The sequence below is a fragment of the Centroberyx affinis genome, unplaced genomic scaffold (genome assembly GCF_046629955.1).
Source record: "Centroberyx affinis isolate AG114_WGS23_722 - 3 ecotype Tasmania unplaced genomic scaffold, CSIRO-AGI_Caff_v1 ptg000915l_1, whole genome shotgun sequence".
NCBI lineage: Eukaryota > Metazoa > Chordata > Actinopteri > Beryciformes > Berycidae > Centroberyx > Centroberyx affinis.
The window spans coordinates 331,230-348,228 of NW_027279498.1; the positions used below are offsets into that span (position 1 = coordinate 331,230).

General features: G+C 44.7%; 1 protein-coding gene across 1 annotated transcript in view; it reads right to left on the minus strand.

Moving 5' to 3' along the window:
• Positions 1–16,999, minus strand: part of LOC139645839 (pleckstrin homology domain-containing family G member 3-like) — a 35,439-nt gene that overhangs the window by 1,888 nt on the left and 16,552 nt on the right. Inside the window, exons 3-17 of the mRNA XM_071521691.1 lie at positions 14,504–15,036; positions 11,557–11,657; positions 9,263–9,332; positions 9,118–9,164; positions 8,824–8,974; positions 7,756–7,887; positions 6,741–6,923; positions 6,410–6,502; positions 5,997–6,083; positions 5,870–5,903; positions 5,533–5,634; positions 5,261–5,293; positions 4,409–4,419; positions 2,530–2,649; positions 20–1,514 (exon numbers count right to left, since the gene is read on the minus strand). Coding sequence (XP_071377792.1) covers positions 20–1,514; positions 2,530–2,649; positions 4,409–4,419; positions 5,261–5,293; positions 5,533–5,634; positions 5,870–5,903; positions 5,997–6,083; positions 6,410–6,502; positions 6,741–6,923; positions 7,756–7,887; positions 8,824–8,974; positions 9,118–9,164; positions 9,263–9,332; positions 11,557–11,657; positions 14,504–15,036 — 3,192 coding nt within the window. The remainder of the gene's footprint in view (positions 1–19; positions 1,515–2,529; positions 2,650–4,408; positions 4,420–5,260; positions 5,294–5,532; positions 5,635–5,869; positions 5,904–5,996; positions 6,084–6,409; positions 6,503–6,740; positions 6,924–7,755; positions 7,888–8,823; positions 8,975–9,117; positions 9,165–9,262; positions 9,333–11,556; positions 11,658–14,503; positions 15,037–16,999) is intronic.

Here is a 16,999-nt window from a genome sequence, read left to right on the forward strand (position 1 = left end):
TTTTTCTGGCCTTACTTACCCTTGTCCCTCCATTGCGTCTTCTCCTCATGGACAGGTGGCATATTCTTGGAGCCTTGTTGATTTTCAGATTCTCGGTTCCTCTGCCTGACTACAGGTCTGTTATTTTTGATGCGCTGGCTGTATTGACGTGCCAGCTGGAAGACCTTGTTTTTCATCTTTCCCATATCTTGTAGGATCTGGTCCTCATCCATACCCGATCGGAGGCTAATGATCCTAGGTAGTGGGGCCCGGGCGACTCTGCCCTTCTCCTGGGACCAGGGGATCTTACTCAGCCAAGAGTCCTGCCCAGATCCCCCCTCCCTTGCTGGGAAGGTTGTGGGTGGTGAAGAGATGGGGGACCCTTCTGAGGCAGTGCTCATTTCGGACTCTTCTAAAATCTGCAGTGGCTCTTCTCTGGTTTTTGCATCCGAGGTGTCTAAGCTGAACTCCCCTCCGTATGTCACCTGTAACCTCGAGTCATGGGGTCTCTCCTCCCCAGTCTGCTGGACATCCTGCTTCTCCTCAAGGCTGTTATTTACCTCCATTTCCATGTCCTGCCAAACCTTGAGCATGTCTGAAGAGGGTCTGAACTCCTCATCTGTTGTAGAGGCATCACTGACACTCTGAGATCTAGCTTTGGCTTCCACTGGTCCCTGTGGTTGAAGTCTAGCATGGGGTTCAGTTCTTTGATTCTTTTCTAAGCCAGGAAGGTCAAACACAGACCAGGAAGTGGGCCGGCTAGGCGAGGAGCCTTTCCTGTGGACCGGGACAGTCTGATCCTGAGGAATACTGTTAAGCTGTCTGCTCAGGTGCCTGACCAGACCTGCTGGGATATAAGAGAGACTTTCCCTGCGCTTGATGCTAAAGTTAGCATCTTGGTGCTCAGCATGCTCATAGTACCTTCTGATCTTGTGGATGAGGAGGCGGTCCTGTTTGGAGAGAGTAGACCTGCGTTCCACTTCGATGAGGGGGTTCGGTGCAGGTTCGTGGGCAGGGGTTGACAGGTCAGCCTCGGGGGTGAGCTGTGGCTCTGGGGAAGGGCTGGCCAACACTTGGGTCTTCTCCTCGAACTCCAGGAGGTTGTTGGAGGTCTGGCTGCCTAGTGGAGGGGAGGGGCAAGCTAGGGAGCGCAGGTCCTCTGAAACCAGACTACTCCGTCGGGACAGGCTGCTGATGAAGTGCTCAGCGATCACACTGGCCTGGTCCAACACAGAGGAAGGTAGGATGCTCTTACTGTCCAACAACACTTCCTCTTCCTCCTCTGAGAACTCCCCATTAGTCAGTACGCTGGTCTCTTCCACTTGGAGCCCAGAGGAGTCACTCTCTCCTTCCTCCTCTTCTTCTCCAGTTCCTCTAGAAGAAGTATCCTCAGGTTCTGGTTGTGGGGCATCAGTTTCTTCGGGGAGGGAAGGTGAGACAGGAGACTCAGGAAATTGGGACTGGCTCCCCTCCAGGTGATGGTTGTTGTCTGCTTGAGGGACACAGTCCAGAGGGGACAGCTCCGCCACAGTGACCTGAAACATGATAGGAGTGTGAGCAAAGTGGGATGTAATGAGTAAAAGAGACATTCCCATTAAGTTAATGGACCAATTCAAAGTCAAGTAGGCAGTTCTACAGCATCCACAATTTATGATGCATGCGTTACAGCTTATGATCCCCTCTGCAGCTTTATTATATCAACCTATTCCCATGCACAATATCAACTGTGGTAAAATTATGGAGACATTCTGATCCCATTTCCAGCTTGATTGCTAGTGATTCCTCACTGGGCCATTTCCATTACCCTTGGTGAATTAAGCGGTGAATGAGGCAGTTTCTGTGGTTCTAACAGTGTGTATTGCGCTGATGTCACCCTAGTCTGCCATTAATCTAACTATATTTCCAGGTGTTGCCAGGTGGTGGAGTATCTGTATTGGCAAAGGAGTGCACTTTCGAGCTGTGGGGAGGAGATAAGGGGAGGGAGAATAACAACCTGTCATACTTTGCTACGATGCAGAAACTGTCTCGCTAAGTAACAAGGAGAATCAGGCAAGAGCAGCTCCTGCCCCAGAAATCAAATGTTGCTTTTCTCAATGGAAGTGCTGACCACAGGGCAGCAGTGTGTATGCATGTGTGGGTTGAGGGTGGAGGGGGGAGGGGGCAATTTAATTTCCAGGACTAAACATATACATCAGGCACCAATACAGCCCCAGGCATTCTTTAATACAAATAGGCTTTAGCAAAAATGCTGGGCTCATGGTCAAGGTCACTTACTGGGTAGGAAACTTATAGAATACTATCAGCTTGCCTGCATTCACAGAGAGATGACATAAACAGCAAATATACTGAGTGAGTGTCATCCAGTGTATACCATGAATAGCAATTAGCCCGGACAACAAATTGTACAACCCTTAGGACATGTGGGCGGATGGCCTTTGACACAGTAATTATACATGTCACATGCAACCTCACAGACACGTGCCGTCAAGGCCTGGAAATGAGGCTGTATGGATGTGTTTCCAAACATTGTAAAGGGATCTTAATAAGTACCTGGGTAGTAAGAGCCTCTTCAACAGCCACATCGCTGGGTTTCTCCTCCTGACTGGAAGTTTCTACCTCCTCTCTCAGCGTAGTTTGCAGTTCAGCAGCAGGATCTCTGTTCTGATCATCCTGAAAGAGTAAGACACCACATGAAAGGAATTTAGGTAGAATTTTTATTCTAATTCCTGCTATGGGTCGCCTACTGTGAGACAGCATGAGGCAGAAAAATCCAACAACTGGATATCATGTCACAGTGGACAGACATTTCGGAGACACTTAGTGTGTATTCAGGTCACCTTTGAATCCTCTAAAACAATTATAATTAAACTCTTTCTACTGAAATGACATGCATTCATTCATATTCAGAAACAATATTATTATAACAATTAGCCTTAACAAAGGCTTTCTAATTATGAAAATTCAGAAGGGAAATATGATTAGGAAATATGATTATCAAAGAGCAAAGCTCTGGCTATTACAATGAGCATCTAATTAGATGGCTACATTAACCTTTGAAGTCAAACATCATTTAAGAGGGTGCATTAAGCCAATGGTTCTAATGCAAATGTGGGCATCTTTTCAACAGCATAAGCTTTTAATTTTTATTTACACCATCCAAATAAAATTCAGGATCAATCATATCCAAGAAAACATGATTATGGAACACAACAGACTGGAACTGGAGCTAGACAGGCGACAGACACACATAATCACATGCGAACGGTGCATGCATGGTGGGATGACCTTCATCTTCAAAGTAAAACAAAGACCTTGAGTTTCAGTTGATTATTAGCATTCTGGGAGAGCTTCAGTCCGTGCAGTGCATGGTGTGAGTTCGAATTGAGGCATTCGATGTGCACAGCAAATGGTAGGAGATGTTAGTTGATTTTGATTAGGGAGGGAGACGAGAGAGAGAGAGAGTGGGAGATACAGAGAATTGGTAAGTGGAATGGAGTAGGAAATGGGAAACCCGTGGGTGGCAGAAAGCCTCACCGTTGTGAAGTGAGTAGAAAGCAAAGCCCTGGCCCTATAGTGCCAGCAGGAGATGGCTGCCAGCATGGAGCTGGCAAAGTCGGCTACCTGGTCGTCTCCCATCAGTATATCCTCCTTGTAACTCTCTCCCTCCTCCTCTGCCTTCTCCAGCTCCAGCCCACCCTCGCTGGGTGAAGAGCTCAGTTTAGGGTCACTGTCAGTAGGACTTAGCTGCTCCAGAGAGTCCCTTCTGGGGCTTAGATCCTCAACATCCTCCTCCACACAAGGCCTCTCAGAATGGGGCTCGCCTAGACTGGAGGCCAGCGTACTGATACTAGTGGCTGGCTGAAGGGAGCACCTGTCCCCCAGCAGTGCACCCTCACTGTCTGCATGCTGTAGTGTGAAGTCATAGACATGTGGTTTGTTACTGCAAGGCCAGTGCTAGAGCTGTGCTGTGATTGCAACTGCAAGGTGGTGAATGGGATGGAATCACCATGAAGCTGCTTTAGCATACGGTGTGATATGATCATGTAATCCCGGCCAAGTCAAAGAAAATAACTCCATGATCTCATGAACAAGTCACATTATCAATCACATACACTGCAAAGCATAAAACTCTGCCTTGGAAAAGCACAACAAAATATCAGGTCTGTAAGGCTTAGGCTTGCACTTTCTCATTTTTGGGTTGAGTCTGTTCACAATGAAAATGCAAAGTTTAAAGTCAAACCATATCTCACCACAACACACTGAACTAAATGAACTGATGCTTTGCTACAACGGTAAAATAAAAAACCATAGCAAGGTAAAAAAAACAAAACAAACAACAACGCACCTGCATCAGAGATAGTTGGATATGCAAATATCTCCATGAAAAAAACAAACAAAAAAATTGTACTTTTGGATTTCAGATGCTTACCTTCAAAATAGCTGCATAAAGAGCAAAGATAAAAAAGAGGGGGAGATAAATAAATGAGAATGTCAGTAACACTGAAAACAAATACAAACATACATAGCTTAAACATTGTGAGTATAATAATACAATCTGAATATCTTATGCATCTTCCATCATGGTCAGTATACAATCTGTCTCCACAAGCAGCAATCATTATGGCAGTAGTTTGTCTTGTCCAGGTTGAAGGGAGGCCTTGTGATTAGATAAATACCAATTATAAATATCTTCCTCTCAGAAGCTCAAACTGGCCATGATGCAATTAGCCGAGGCATGATAACCTCCTCCCTCACCAAGATGGGGAGGGTAACATGAAAATTGCTTCTTCATTACATTGGTTTGAAAATTGATCTGGACTGGGAGCAGCAAAGAAGAGCTGGGGAGGATTTCTCTTTCATAACGGCCAATTAGAATAGATGAGAGCAGGGAGAGGCGCAGATCTGAAGGTAAGGCTGAATTTGACTATTGAAAAGAGCTTGTGTATGACAAAGCCTTCCACCGATGTTGCATATAATTAACTTCATTATGGGTGAGGCCAGCGGAGTGGGAGTGGGAGTAAGTGAGTGTGTGTGTGTGTCTTTTGATCTGTTTTCCAGGTGTCTTTGAGGGAGAACAAAGGAGACGTGAGTTGGAGACATGGAAAGCTCTTATTCTAGTGACACTGAATAACCTTTGTGAGGGTTGTGGGGCCGCAGGGTCACTGGAGAGCTACCAGTATGTGAATCTTACTGACCCATGGTTCATCAATCTACTCTTCCCTGTACCGAAATCCTACAGTACATCCAAAGATAAAAACATATAATACTACAATGTACCAACCTTTTGTGGTCCTTATGATCTGCTTTGCAGGCTCTAAAGTAGGAAAAAAACAACAATGTCACAGATGGCATAAGTGACAGATAATGATCGCCAATAGCATTCTATGAATCATTGCTGTGCAGGTTCCCATGAACAAAATTAACTGCACATGATTAATTTTGCAACAACATCCTGAGAGAGTGAGAGAGAGAGAAAGGGGGAGAGAGAGGGAGAGAGAGTGAGAGAGTGAGAGAGTGAGAGAGTGAGAGAGTGTGTGATAGGGGGGATTTCACCTGATCTCCTGCGTCCATTCCGTCCTCCAAGAGGGAAGTCTTCGGCCTGGCAGGACTCGGCTTTCTTCAGTCTCTCTGGACTGTAGCGGTACTTCCCGGGATCTAGGCAACGAGAGGACACATCATTTCGCTCAACACCGCAATTACAGAAACAATTTTCTCCAGATAGACGGACGGGTTACGGGTTACATATTCCTGGTAAATTTAACAGCATTCCACGTTTTCCACAGAAAATTAATTAGCCCTCTCTTTCATAGCAGTGTTCTTTTGTTGCTGTGGCAACAGTTAAATTGGCCCTTCTATATCAAAGGTTACTCTATCTGTTTGGAGCACTCACAGATGGAATCCATTTCCAGGATGGCTTCTTTTGCCTTAAAAAAAAAAAGACATTGTGCGGTTATTACGAGGTTCTTCTTCAATAGCTAAGGAGACAGAGTTCCCGTAAGAAAAACACTGTTGTTTACCGTCTGTGGAACGATGGTGTGGTGGTTCTCAAGAATGAGTCTCTTAATGTGATGGGCCCAGAGACGCTTCTCCTCCACTGACTTGGCCTGGAACAACAAGCACTTGTCATTTAGAAAGAGTCACTCGCATTAATAAAGATATGCCAGCTAAAGGCATGCATACAGAATATAAGCCTACTATAGTGTAAACCAGCGACTCTCAAGTGTTTGGGAATGTGAGCTTGGGGTTTTGTTCACACAAAAAAATAAAGATAAAAAGAATCAATGATATCATTATAAATAAGTCAAATAAAAATATCTGTGTGACATTTCGGAACAATCCATTGAAATGGAATATTATTTCCCGTGTAACTGTGCTGTAGTATTAAAAAGGTTGGTGCACCACCACCAGTGGGGCCACAGTTCACATTTACCTGCACTGTATGGGGTTGCTTGGGATGCTTGAAGTGGATGACACTGAAGAGCAGGGGGTCCTTGGCACTGTCAAGTAGCATTAGGGTGGAGCACTGCAATCACAATCAGTGTAGTGATGTAGCGGAGGGTAAACCCACCTGAACCCAGTTTACCCACTTTTTTTTGTTACTTTTTTAAATGATGTCATGTAAGTTAAAAGAAAATATGGTCTTTTTGAGTTTTCTATTATTGTTCAGCTCATCCTGAAACACTGATATCATTATTTTCCCTCACCGACATTTTGTTTTACTATTAAATCACTAATCAATGAAAAAACATCAAAAACCATACTGAGATGTGGGTCTTGTAGACGTAGTGTTCCCCTCGTTTCTTGGTAATGAGGAGCATCCTTTCGAAGAGGAAGAGTGTGCGGGTGTTCTTAGCCCGTTGGACATGAAAGGTGCCCTCCAGCACCAGCTCTCCATAGGTGGTCAGGTCAGGACCCTTCCAGTTGATCAGAAGAGACTGTATCTCCTGCAGAAACACATGAAAGCACACACACACACACACACACACACGCACGCACACACACACACACACCGTCAAGCATGTTCCTTCAGCATGACAGAAAATAAAGGCCAGCTCCTGTATCGGCTTTTATTTGTGATCTTTATAAAAACACCTATAAAAAGAAAACCAGGGGCGTGAACTTGCCGCTCAATCAGTGACTCAAACCAAAGAAACCATTAAAAAGCTGCAGCCACAAGGCCTGCACTCTCACACTCGACTAGACTTGAGAGAAGACGCACGGGTCAATACCAAACGGTGAAGGTTTATGGATTTTGCCCTGGACAATTTCTTCTTGAAGTTTTGGAGCTTTAAAATGCATCTTAATGCAAGAGATGGAGGTCACAAAATGTTGACATATTGAGAAAAAGCAAAGCTGTGGAATACAATGCAGGAAGAGTGGCAGTAGCACTGTGGGAGGCTGAGTGGAGAGCAGAGGTAAAGTGAACGGAGACACAAGAAAATCTCTAAGTTTGACTCAAAAAAAGACAGAGAGAAAGAGAGAGAAAAAGAGAGAGAAAGAGAGAGAATGTACTGTATGTGTACTATATTTTGCTACTTGCGTACTGCATCTCAATTAGAGAAAAGAAGAAAAAGAAGAAAAAGAAAACGCTAAGTTTGACTCAAAAAAAGAAAGAGAGAAAGACAGAGAGAGAGAGAGAGTGACAGTGAGAGTGAGTGAGTATGTACTGTATGTGTACTATATTTTGCACATTTTGCTGCTTGCGTACTGCATCTCTGTATCACAAATACACCTTGTGTGTGGCACAAAAGTGTTTGTGTGATAACTCCAACTGACCTGCACTCTGACGGCATGCTCATGTTTCCTCTTCATATCATTGATGTACCAGGCCACACCTGTCATGGTGTCGATGGCCTCCTGAACCGCCTCATAGCCCTCCTCCTCTGGGTCAAAGTGCTTTGCGATTTCCTGTTGAAGAGATCAGAGAGCAACAGCCTGTGGGATCAAGCTGCAACAGTGGCTCCAAGGGTATTTAAGCCCTCAATACTGTCTTACAGACATGGGGGGTTGCCATGGGTAACTTGCCAACTCCTCCCCCTAATCACGGAAAGTGGAGCATGCCCAAACATGTCTTTAGCTAATGCTTGGTTACTAAAGAAATGCACAGTTTTTGACATTGACTTTGTAAGTAAAGTAAATGCATTGCACTAACACCACATGCACTATATTTATACCAAACCCCTAGTTTGAACATGTTTGCTTGGAGACAGCTGCATTGACCAACTTGTCTGGAGGACAAGCATAATGTGAGACATGTTGCATATTTTTGCTACCTGTAGACTTGTCTGGCTTGACTTTATGTAAGTAACTCATCGGTACATCTTGAGAAGCTTGTCTGAAAGACAGACATATGTTGTAAGATATATTAATTCTTTCTTGGATGCTTGCTGTAGAGCTTGCCTTAGTAACATGTCTGGGATGCAAATAGATTTGTTTGGTTACAGTTTGGTTAATTGGTAATTTGGTAGACAGATACAGGTTAGGAGACATGGGTTATATTTTTGTTGGGCTGCTGCTTTTATTTGTCTGAGAGGGGCTTTGTAAATAGCAGCTGAATGTTAGCTGTGGACACATATGGGCATGCTCATCTTTCCACGTTTCAGGGCAGGAGTTAGCATGTTACCCATGGGGCTGGCCCTCGTCTGTAAGACAGCACTGAGGGCCTAAACACCCTCTGAGTGGCAAGCATACATGGCACACGGATGGATTATTGCTGGAAGAAGAAGAAATCCAATACAGGTACAGCTTGCAGAGGTTAATTGTAGAGAAATCTACTAAGCTTGTGTGGTTGCATTTTGAAGTAAAGCAGTGTGGAAGAAGAATGACCGCTGAGCACATGTCTACCTGAAGCAGCAGGTGATACTTCAGGATCCTCTGGACTGGCTTGAGCAGGTAGGAGCCCAGAGGGAGGGAGCGCCGCAGAGAGGCCTGCCGATCCCTGAAGAACTTTGCCAAGGTTTTACTCCTCATGCAGTCGGTCAGTGCTGCCACTGAGCTGCAGGACAGGAGTGAGGGACATGAATCATATATAACTTACCTATCCAAGAACACTCAGCTCATTCAAGCCTGTCACATATGGTATCATCAGCAGAAGACTATTTAAAAAGAATATTGGATTCATATTTTCCTGCTACTTACTTGGGATAGTTAGTGCAATACTGGGTGTAGATCTCAAAGTATTCACTCTGGGGAAACGCAAGGCAGACAAACAGATCAATAGCATTCATTTCCTTGGGAACCTGATCATGCTGTACATCAGTATGAGCGAGACAGCTCCGCTCACCTTGTCTACGAAGCATCTGGCGACGGCCACAGGGTTGTTCTCACACATGTCCAAGGACTGCAGCAGCTCACTGAGACAGAGGAGGAAGACAGGGGAGAGGAAAGTATTAATGGACTAACCAATCCAGAAGCTATGTGTGGGAATACACAGAATAAACAGAAGTAAGGGAAGGAATGAAGGAAGAAAGACTATGGGTTAAGCTTATAACTTCACATCTAAAATACAGAGGATCTAGCAATCAAAGTAAACAGTGCATTCAAATTCAAGTTAAATACTTGGCATTGACCTCCATTTCTGCCTTGTATGATGTTGCCAGATTTGACCCTTGTTAGGAAATGCGCCACTAGAGGGCGGCATACACTGATAAACACTGACCCTCTGATGTGATTTTGGACAATAATACATTGCACATGACACCCTCACTTCAAATAATGCAGGGGGATGTGGAGGAACATGCAATTGACTTGGGATCAAACACACACACACACACACACACACACACACACACACACACACACACAGAGTTTCATCAAAGCCAATCCATTTTTCCGTGCTGGGGAAAGCAAAGCCTGAGAGTTGTCAGGTATTATAACACCATAGTTTTGCTTTGCACATTGTGATCCTGAATGAAAAATGCATGACTGAATAGCTGATGTGGTTTGCTCAGGGCAGACCTTCTGGAGCCTGAAGACAGAAGGAGTTTAACTAGAGCAGAGTAGATACACGGAGAGAGGGTTCACTGTGGCAAAGTAGAACCGTACAAAAACTTAAACAAACATGACAAGTACCGTGCATGAAAGTTGTTCACCATAGCTACCCATTATGGATCAAAATATCAGAATCAAACACAATCTTTCAAATCACATTCCATAACGTACATCAAAGACTCTCCGTCTATATGGTTTGACTGAGTAATAGACGACAAGCAAATGTGTCAATATGCTCATGGGGCAATGAAAATGTCTTGGTTTCGAGAACTGTTTAGCAATGAGAGTCAGTATTTGATCATGCAGCATGACTGGCTTTGTCAACAATATTTAAGGTTGGGCAAGGAGTGTAACAAAGAAAGAAAATTTTCTGGCTGAACTGACGAAAGCTTTCTGGCTTTGAGAAAATAAAAGGTGGTAAATTTGAGAAGAAAAAAAAATGCAGCATTTATCAAAAAATCTCAGTGTCAAATGTCATATCGTTATAGAGGAATGAGAACTCCTGGGTCGGCAAGGTCAACCAGAGTGAACCAGAATCAGTGTTCTGCGTATTTCCCCCCCCAAAGAACCACCACAGAAGAACACACATCTCTTTACACATCAATAATCTGGTTTCCCATAGGCAACGACCTGCAATTTGGCACAACTCGGTTAAGCAGACATGTGCAATGCTGGCACATCTTCCCAGGCTTCACAGGCTGCCACAACCACATCTCTGTCCAAGCAATGATGTAAAACAGACACGCTTAAATCATTATCTTCACTGTGGAGTTGTGCTTCCCACTGCAATGTAATCCCATGCCGCTGGACTGGCAAGAGGAAAAACTTTGATCTCTCTGACAAGGACTTTGCATGGTGCTTTGGATCCAAAATCTGTGTCAGAACCTCTCTATCCCACTGGTATAGATGGTTAAAATCACATCTTCCCTACTTGGTCTTCTTTACGGTAGCACAATGGCCTCGGCACTATAAGGGAGGCTCCATACAGTGAGAGGAGAGAGGAATGTTAATGTGTGTTTTGGCAAGCAGCGTGGTCAGCAAAGAGCAGTCGCTGACATGACATAGGATGACTAAATGGAAACCTAGCTGCCCCACATTTGCCTTGGTTTTGGGTATTTGCTATAGTGTATGCATTTCCCTCCTTTCCTTTTTCACTTCACTAACCCATTTGATGCATTGAGTGACATGACAGGAGCTAGTCAAATCAAAGTAGCAAATCATGGGCCCAGTACATCCTCCAAATTCCTCTTACATCTACTATTATATAAATATGGTGTACTACACACACATGAATGAAGTAGGGAAAGTGCTTGTTAATGATATTTAAGGGAGTGGACCGTTAATGACATTTAAGGGAGTGGACTGTTAATGATATTTAAGGGAGTGGACCGAGCCAGTGTAATTTGACTAATGACTAATCACAGTCTCTCTGCCTTGGAATCCAAATGCACTTCCTTTAAAACAGAACAACATTACAGTGATTTAACTGTTGTGATCATGGTCTGTTTAAGATGTGCTTCATCTTTAACAAGTATATTGGAAGTTACAACATCATTCAGTGTGCTTGTATTTGTGGGTGTGCCTTACCTGTTGAACTCATAGATGTCCTCTATGTTTCCAAACAGAGCACAGACCTGCTCCGGCCGTATGGGAAGATTTCCCATATCAATGATGTGAGCCAAATAGTCCTGGAAAAACACAATAAGGACGGGATTATGCTTCAGATAGTATACCATGCATTAGGATCTAGTTTCATAGATGCAATTACAAATTCTTATCAGTAGAGGGAGCATGCGTATAGAGAAACTCACAACATGCTCCCCCTGATTGGTCTATAATGGGAGATGTGAGTGTGTCTTCACTTGACTTGACATTTGGTTTATACAACTGATTGCCACAATGGGCTACAATTTATGTCTCATCTGATGTACATAGAGAAGCGGTGCTCTACAGATGTTCAAGTCATTTCTGTGTTAAAAAAGCAGACTCACTAATCCACCTATTAGTGATGTGATCTTTAAAGGATCCTTTTAAGGATTTGTTCCATTGACTTAAGGCCAATCTGAGCGTCTGGCAGCGGTTCTGTTGAAACCAGACCATTAAAGTCAAAACAGTCTGTTCCCCTCCCAGGACCCAACTCCCCTCAGACCCCTGGGGTATTCTGAAGTAGATAAGAATAACTAAAAACACAGACAAATATGCCAGCATTTGGACGTTTACACTCCCTCATACCCAATTACACACTCATGTGCCATACAAACAACTCAAACCAAATACAGAGAGGAGCAAGTTGACAAGAGACAAACACACACACACAAGCAGAGACTAAATAAAGAGTATACCAGTAAACAACTTGTACACACACCCAGCCCCCACCCAAATGATGTGGTACAGACACACACACACACACACACACACACACACACAGGCCTGCCAGGCAGCCCAGACTTAGAGTCATCACTTCACATTACAGAATGAACTAAAGCTAGCTGCAGCATTCCAGTGCAGTGAGAGCAATGCTGACTTGCATTCAGCAGGGCGTCTCATAGTCTCCTATAGCAAAGGTCCGCACTGGTGTTAACACCATATACACAGACACACACGCACACACACACACACGCACTGAGTGACGCCTCAATTGTCCATACAAACACACTCATTGCTACCATGAATGACTGTCTGCCTTGCGTGAAAGATATCATGCTATGGGTGGATTCTCCATATAGCTGAATCTATACTTTTAAAAATAAGCAACACCCTTTGTCTTTGCTTTACTGCTGTGGGACTAGAAGTGGCCTAGTCTAAAATAATCAGGTCCAAATAATCCTATAGGGAATGGGCTCATCTCTGGATCCAAGAAGCACCCACCACATTCCTGTCCCAACAATGTTGAGTATGATTATGTTGGGTGTGTTCGGGCCAGGTGTTGAGGTGGATGTGGACGTGTGAGACCAACTGGGCAACACAGCTGTTCTCACAACGTTATTCCACGGATAGACACACGAGAGTTGAAAGCGAGTGATAAAGGGGATCTGAAGGCAGGATGGATTCAAGCAGCTGCTCCTGAGTTCAGAGTCAATATCAAGTGGAAGACTACAAATTAGTTTGCTGAAGACCAACACCACACCGAAGTGGGCAGTTTCACACAGCTCCGTCGGATTTGAGGCTCGGTGTGGAATTAATGAACTGCATGTATTTGATTCGACCATGAATAATACATATTTGGGTAAATCCCGACTAAAGTATGTTCCCACACTGTAGCCTATGGAAAAACCAGTTGCTTGTGTTTCATCTGTGTTATTTCTCCAGTTGGCGTAAAGATGGGAGGTGTTTGTGTTGGCTGGGCTGGGGCTCAGTGTAGGGCCTATAGGACCGGGGCCAGACCAGGCAGAGCTGCTGCTGCTGCTGCTGCTGCTGTTACCGAAATAGTTAGAGGTCCTGCGGAAGTTCTGGGAGTGTTTGTCAGGAGCAGGTCGTTACTCAAAACTGCGACGAGGGCGGCTCTCCCTCCCAGAGCAGCGCCTAGACGCCAGCGCGGTCCGTCACGCAGACAAGGTGCTAGCTCGTTTACCGCCGGTCCGTCTCAGAAACATCCCGCGTGTTAAAGACATTACCGTCGCCGGAGGTCGCTTGACAGCAAGAGTGCTCCTGTTTCTACGCGAAGAAAGACCCAAGTGAAGATAAATGGCCAGAGCTGAGGGAAACGCAGAGATGTGGATCCGTCTGGAAGTGGTTTCTAGACTACAGAAGGTAGAAGATGTGATAAGGGATCAGTGGGCTGTTGAGTGGTGAAGTCATCCCTGGCCCATTTTCCATGCCTCACAGCTCCAGGACCAAGACAAGCGCAGAGTTTTCCACTATCTTTGACCAAGATCACAGAACCCAAGATTTCTGTCATGAAAGACCTGCTCTGTGTTCCACTTTTGTCTCTGTGTTTGAACTCCAGACATGAGCAGAGTCCAAGATCCCAGGCAACAAGCTGTAAGCTTTCACTGTACTGTAAATATACAGAATGGTTTATATACAACACGATGCCCGGATCATATAAACTATTCCACAGTCTTGATCTGAATGTGCTGGAAAACTCCAAACAACACACACAATTGCCAGATGTCATACATGCATTTTTGTCTTACAATTTGTTTAGAAAACAGCAAATGAAAGTGAATCCTGGTAAAATAATCCAATGGATATTTTATAAGTCCAGACTCATTTGTGGCTACAAACAGCTGCTTGGAACACAGTAGATTTTATTTGCTTTCAACAGCCGTTAAGACCCGATCCTTTCTCGTCTCCTTGCTGGCCAAATTCAATGAATCACCTCAAAAGAGTGCTCCAGACAGTCATAGCTGCATATTAATCCAAGTAAAACAGACAACTGAAATTCACACAAAACCGATGATTTACCCTCTAGAGTATCAAATGGTTGGCTCACAGTGAATACTTGGCCGAAAGTGAAAACACTCAATTGCATTAACTGAAAAGGAACCTTCAGTTTGAGCTGCAGTTGGCATTAACCATCACATCTGCTCACCTCCACGATGCTGCGAAGGTCCTTGACGTACATGCGCTCCGTCTCGATGATCTCCATGACGACGCGGTCCACGTAGGTGAGCTTCGGATTGGGCGCCATGGCGTCCGTGACGACGGGCGAGGCGGGGGTGTGAGGTATCCCACCACCGGTCTTCCTGCCGGAGGCGGTGGCGTTGTTGTTGTTCCACTGGGAGCTGAGCACCCCGGGCTCCGGCTGCTGCTGCCACCGACCCCCACAGCCCCCCAGTATGGGACTCCGCTCTCCGGTGCCTTCGGTCGGGCTCAGCTCCAAGTCTATGTCCTCCTCGCTGGGTATGGGTGGGGTGGTAGAGGAAGGGAGGGCCGCCGTGCTCCCGAAAAGGCTGCGACTGTCGCGGGACGAGCCGGAGGACAGGGTGGACACCAGGCTCACTGGACGCTCGCCCTCGCCATCCAGCGGCTCCACACACAGCCGGCTGTAGCAGTCTGGGCCCAGGTCCACTCCTGGCTGGTCATGTTCACTGGTGGAGAGGGGCGAGCACAACCGAGGAGATTCTGGGAGAGGGAAGAGAGGAAAAGAGAGAAGGTAGGTGGTTTGTTACTTTAATAGAATTTGTCACACATGAAGACAGAGTACAATTCAAAGTAAGGTATTTCAGACGTATAGGTAATATAGGAAGCAACCTAGGTGCCAACTGGCCTGGGGCAACCTTAAAATGCAAAAAAAGCTATTTTATGGGTTTAACAGCCTCATTTTTCATCTTTTTTTTTTTATCCAGGGAAAGTCGACTGAGCAAAAATGCTCTTTTCCAGCAACGCCTTTCTTCTTATTCACACAGCTGCACACCTTCATACCAGGCAGCTGCCCAGTGCAACCACAGTCCTCTACTGTTGGCCACTCAGCAGCTCCACTAGAGCAGTTGGAGGTTATATGCCTTGCTCAACTGCAACTCCATGGTAGTTGTTGAGGGACGAGAGAGCGTTGTTCGTTCACTTTCCCCACTCGCACTTTCCCAGCCTGTCCAGGGATTCGAACCAGTGACTTTACAGCCACAAGACCGCTTCTCTAACCACTTCTCTAGGAATGACAAGTGTCCACATGGCTAGCTTCAAGAGTAGGCTGCATTTTTGCCAATTAACTTGGGTTGCCTAATCAACTTTGAAACAGCTGACATGAGATAGCTCTATCAGTGTTTGCAGTAATATTCAGCAGTAAAATTCCACAATCATATTGCTCATTTAATGTAATATTTCTTTGTCAATTTCCAAGACACTGTTCTAGCGTTAACTCACTGGAGTGTTCAGAGATACTATTAGTTCTCTCCAACTACAAAGCTGTTGCAATTTATTTTTTGTATTTCATTTTAATATATAAGATAGCAAGTTTTGCAGCACACCTAATGCTTAGAGTAGGTTATATGCCTAGGTTTAAGGGTAATATGTATTAATTTTTATGTTAATTAGGCCTAACTAGATTTCTGCTATTAAGTACTTTTGATATAATGATGTGGTAGTCATAAGTTACAATCCAGATGCTGTTTTGAATTGTCTTTGTGGGGCGTCTTTTACACTCTCAGCTAGGGCACCAATAACACCAGAACTGCCGCTGCATTAAGACATTCTCCGGGGACAACTTCAGATCAATAAAATTCTTCTTACATTTCAGCTACACTGAACAGACTACTGTCCTGAAATCAATGAATGAGGACCTGTGACGGCCCAGAGTGCTGTGTTTCTGCTCCCAGCCTCAGACACCAAGGAGTGGTTTACTGTAAAGGGCCTTGCTCAAATCATTACTGACATGGCCTAATTACTACGCTGCATATTCTGTGGAAAACCCAGCCATTTCCTCTTGCTCTCCTGACGGCTGAAGCCTAAGCCTTGGAAAAACAGAGAGAGGGAAAACTGATCAGGAGAAAAAGAGGGGAAGGGGACCAGGAGCTTTGTTTATACGTCTTTTTATTGAGCTACGTCTGAAATCAAGAGAAATGGAATCCATATTCAATTTCACATCCTTCCTGGCCAGATGGGGAATTTTCCTCGCAAACTTTCCCTAAATATATGAAGTCATGCTGGTATGGGATCGGGGCACTCAGTGGCCACTGTGCAGAGAGCTCCATTTCCTTAAACATTTGAAGGGCAAAGGGGTCAAACCCATTTTGCAAAGCTTAAAGAAAAGGAGCCTTGTCGTGTGATTCGACTTCAGACTAATAAACAGGATTCTCTGAGGGACAAACCATCATTAGACAAAACATTTGGCTCAAGTTAAGTGAGTGATATTGCCAAGTGGGGATGGAGAGTACAATATAGTGTTGATAGCCTCCAGATGTAGCCTCTGTCATGGAGCTGAAATGCCTTTTACTGCATCAGTGCTGCTGACAAACTCTAAACCTACTACAAAGTCCATCATCAGATGTGCATCATTGCTGGACTTCTCACAGCTAATAATACAAACTTGTTGCTGGATAGAAGAGGTATTTGGGTTTTTTTTGTTTTTATTTCTGTTTTACCGTGAGAG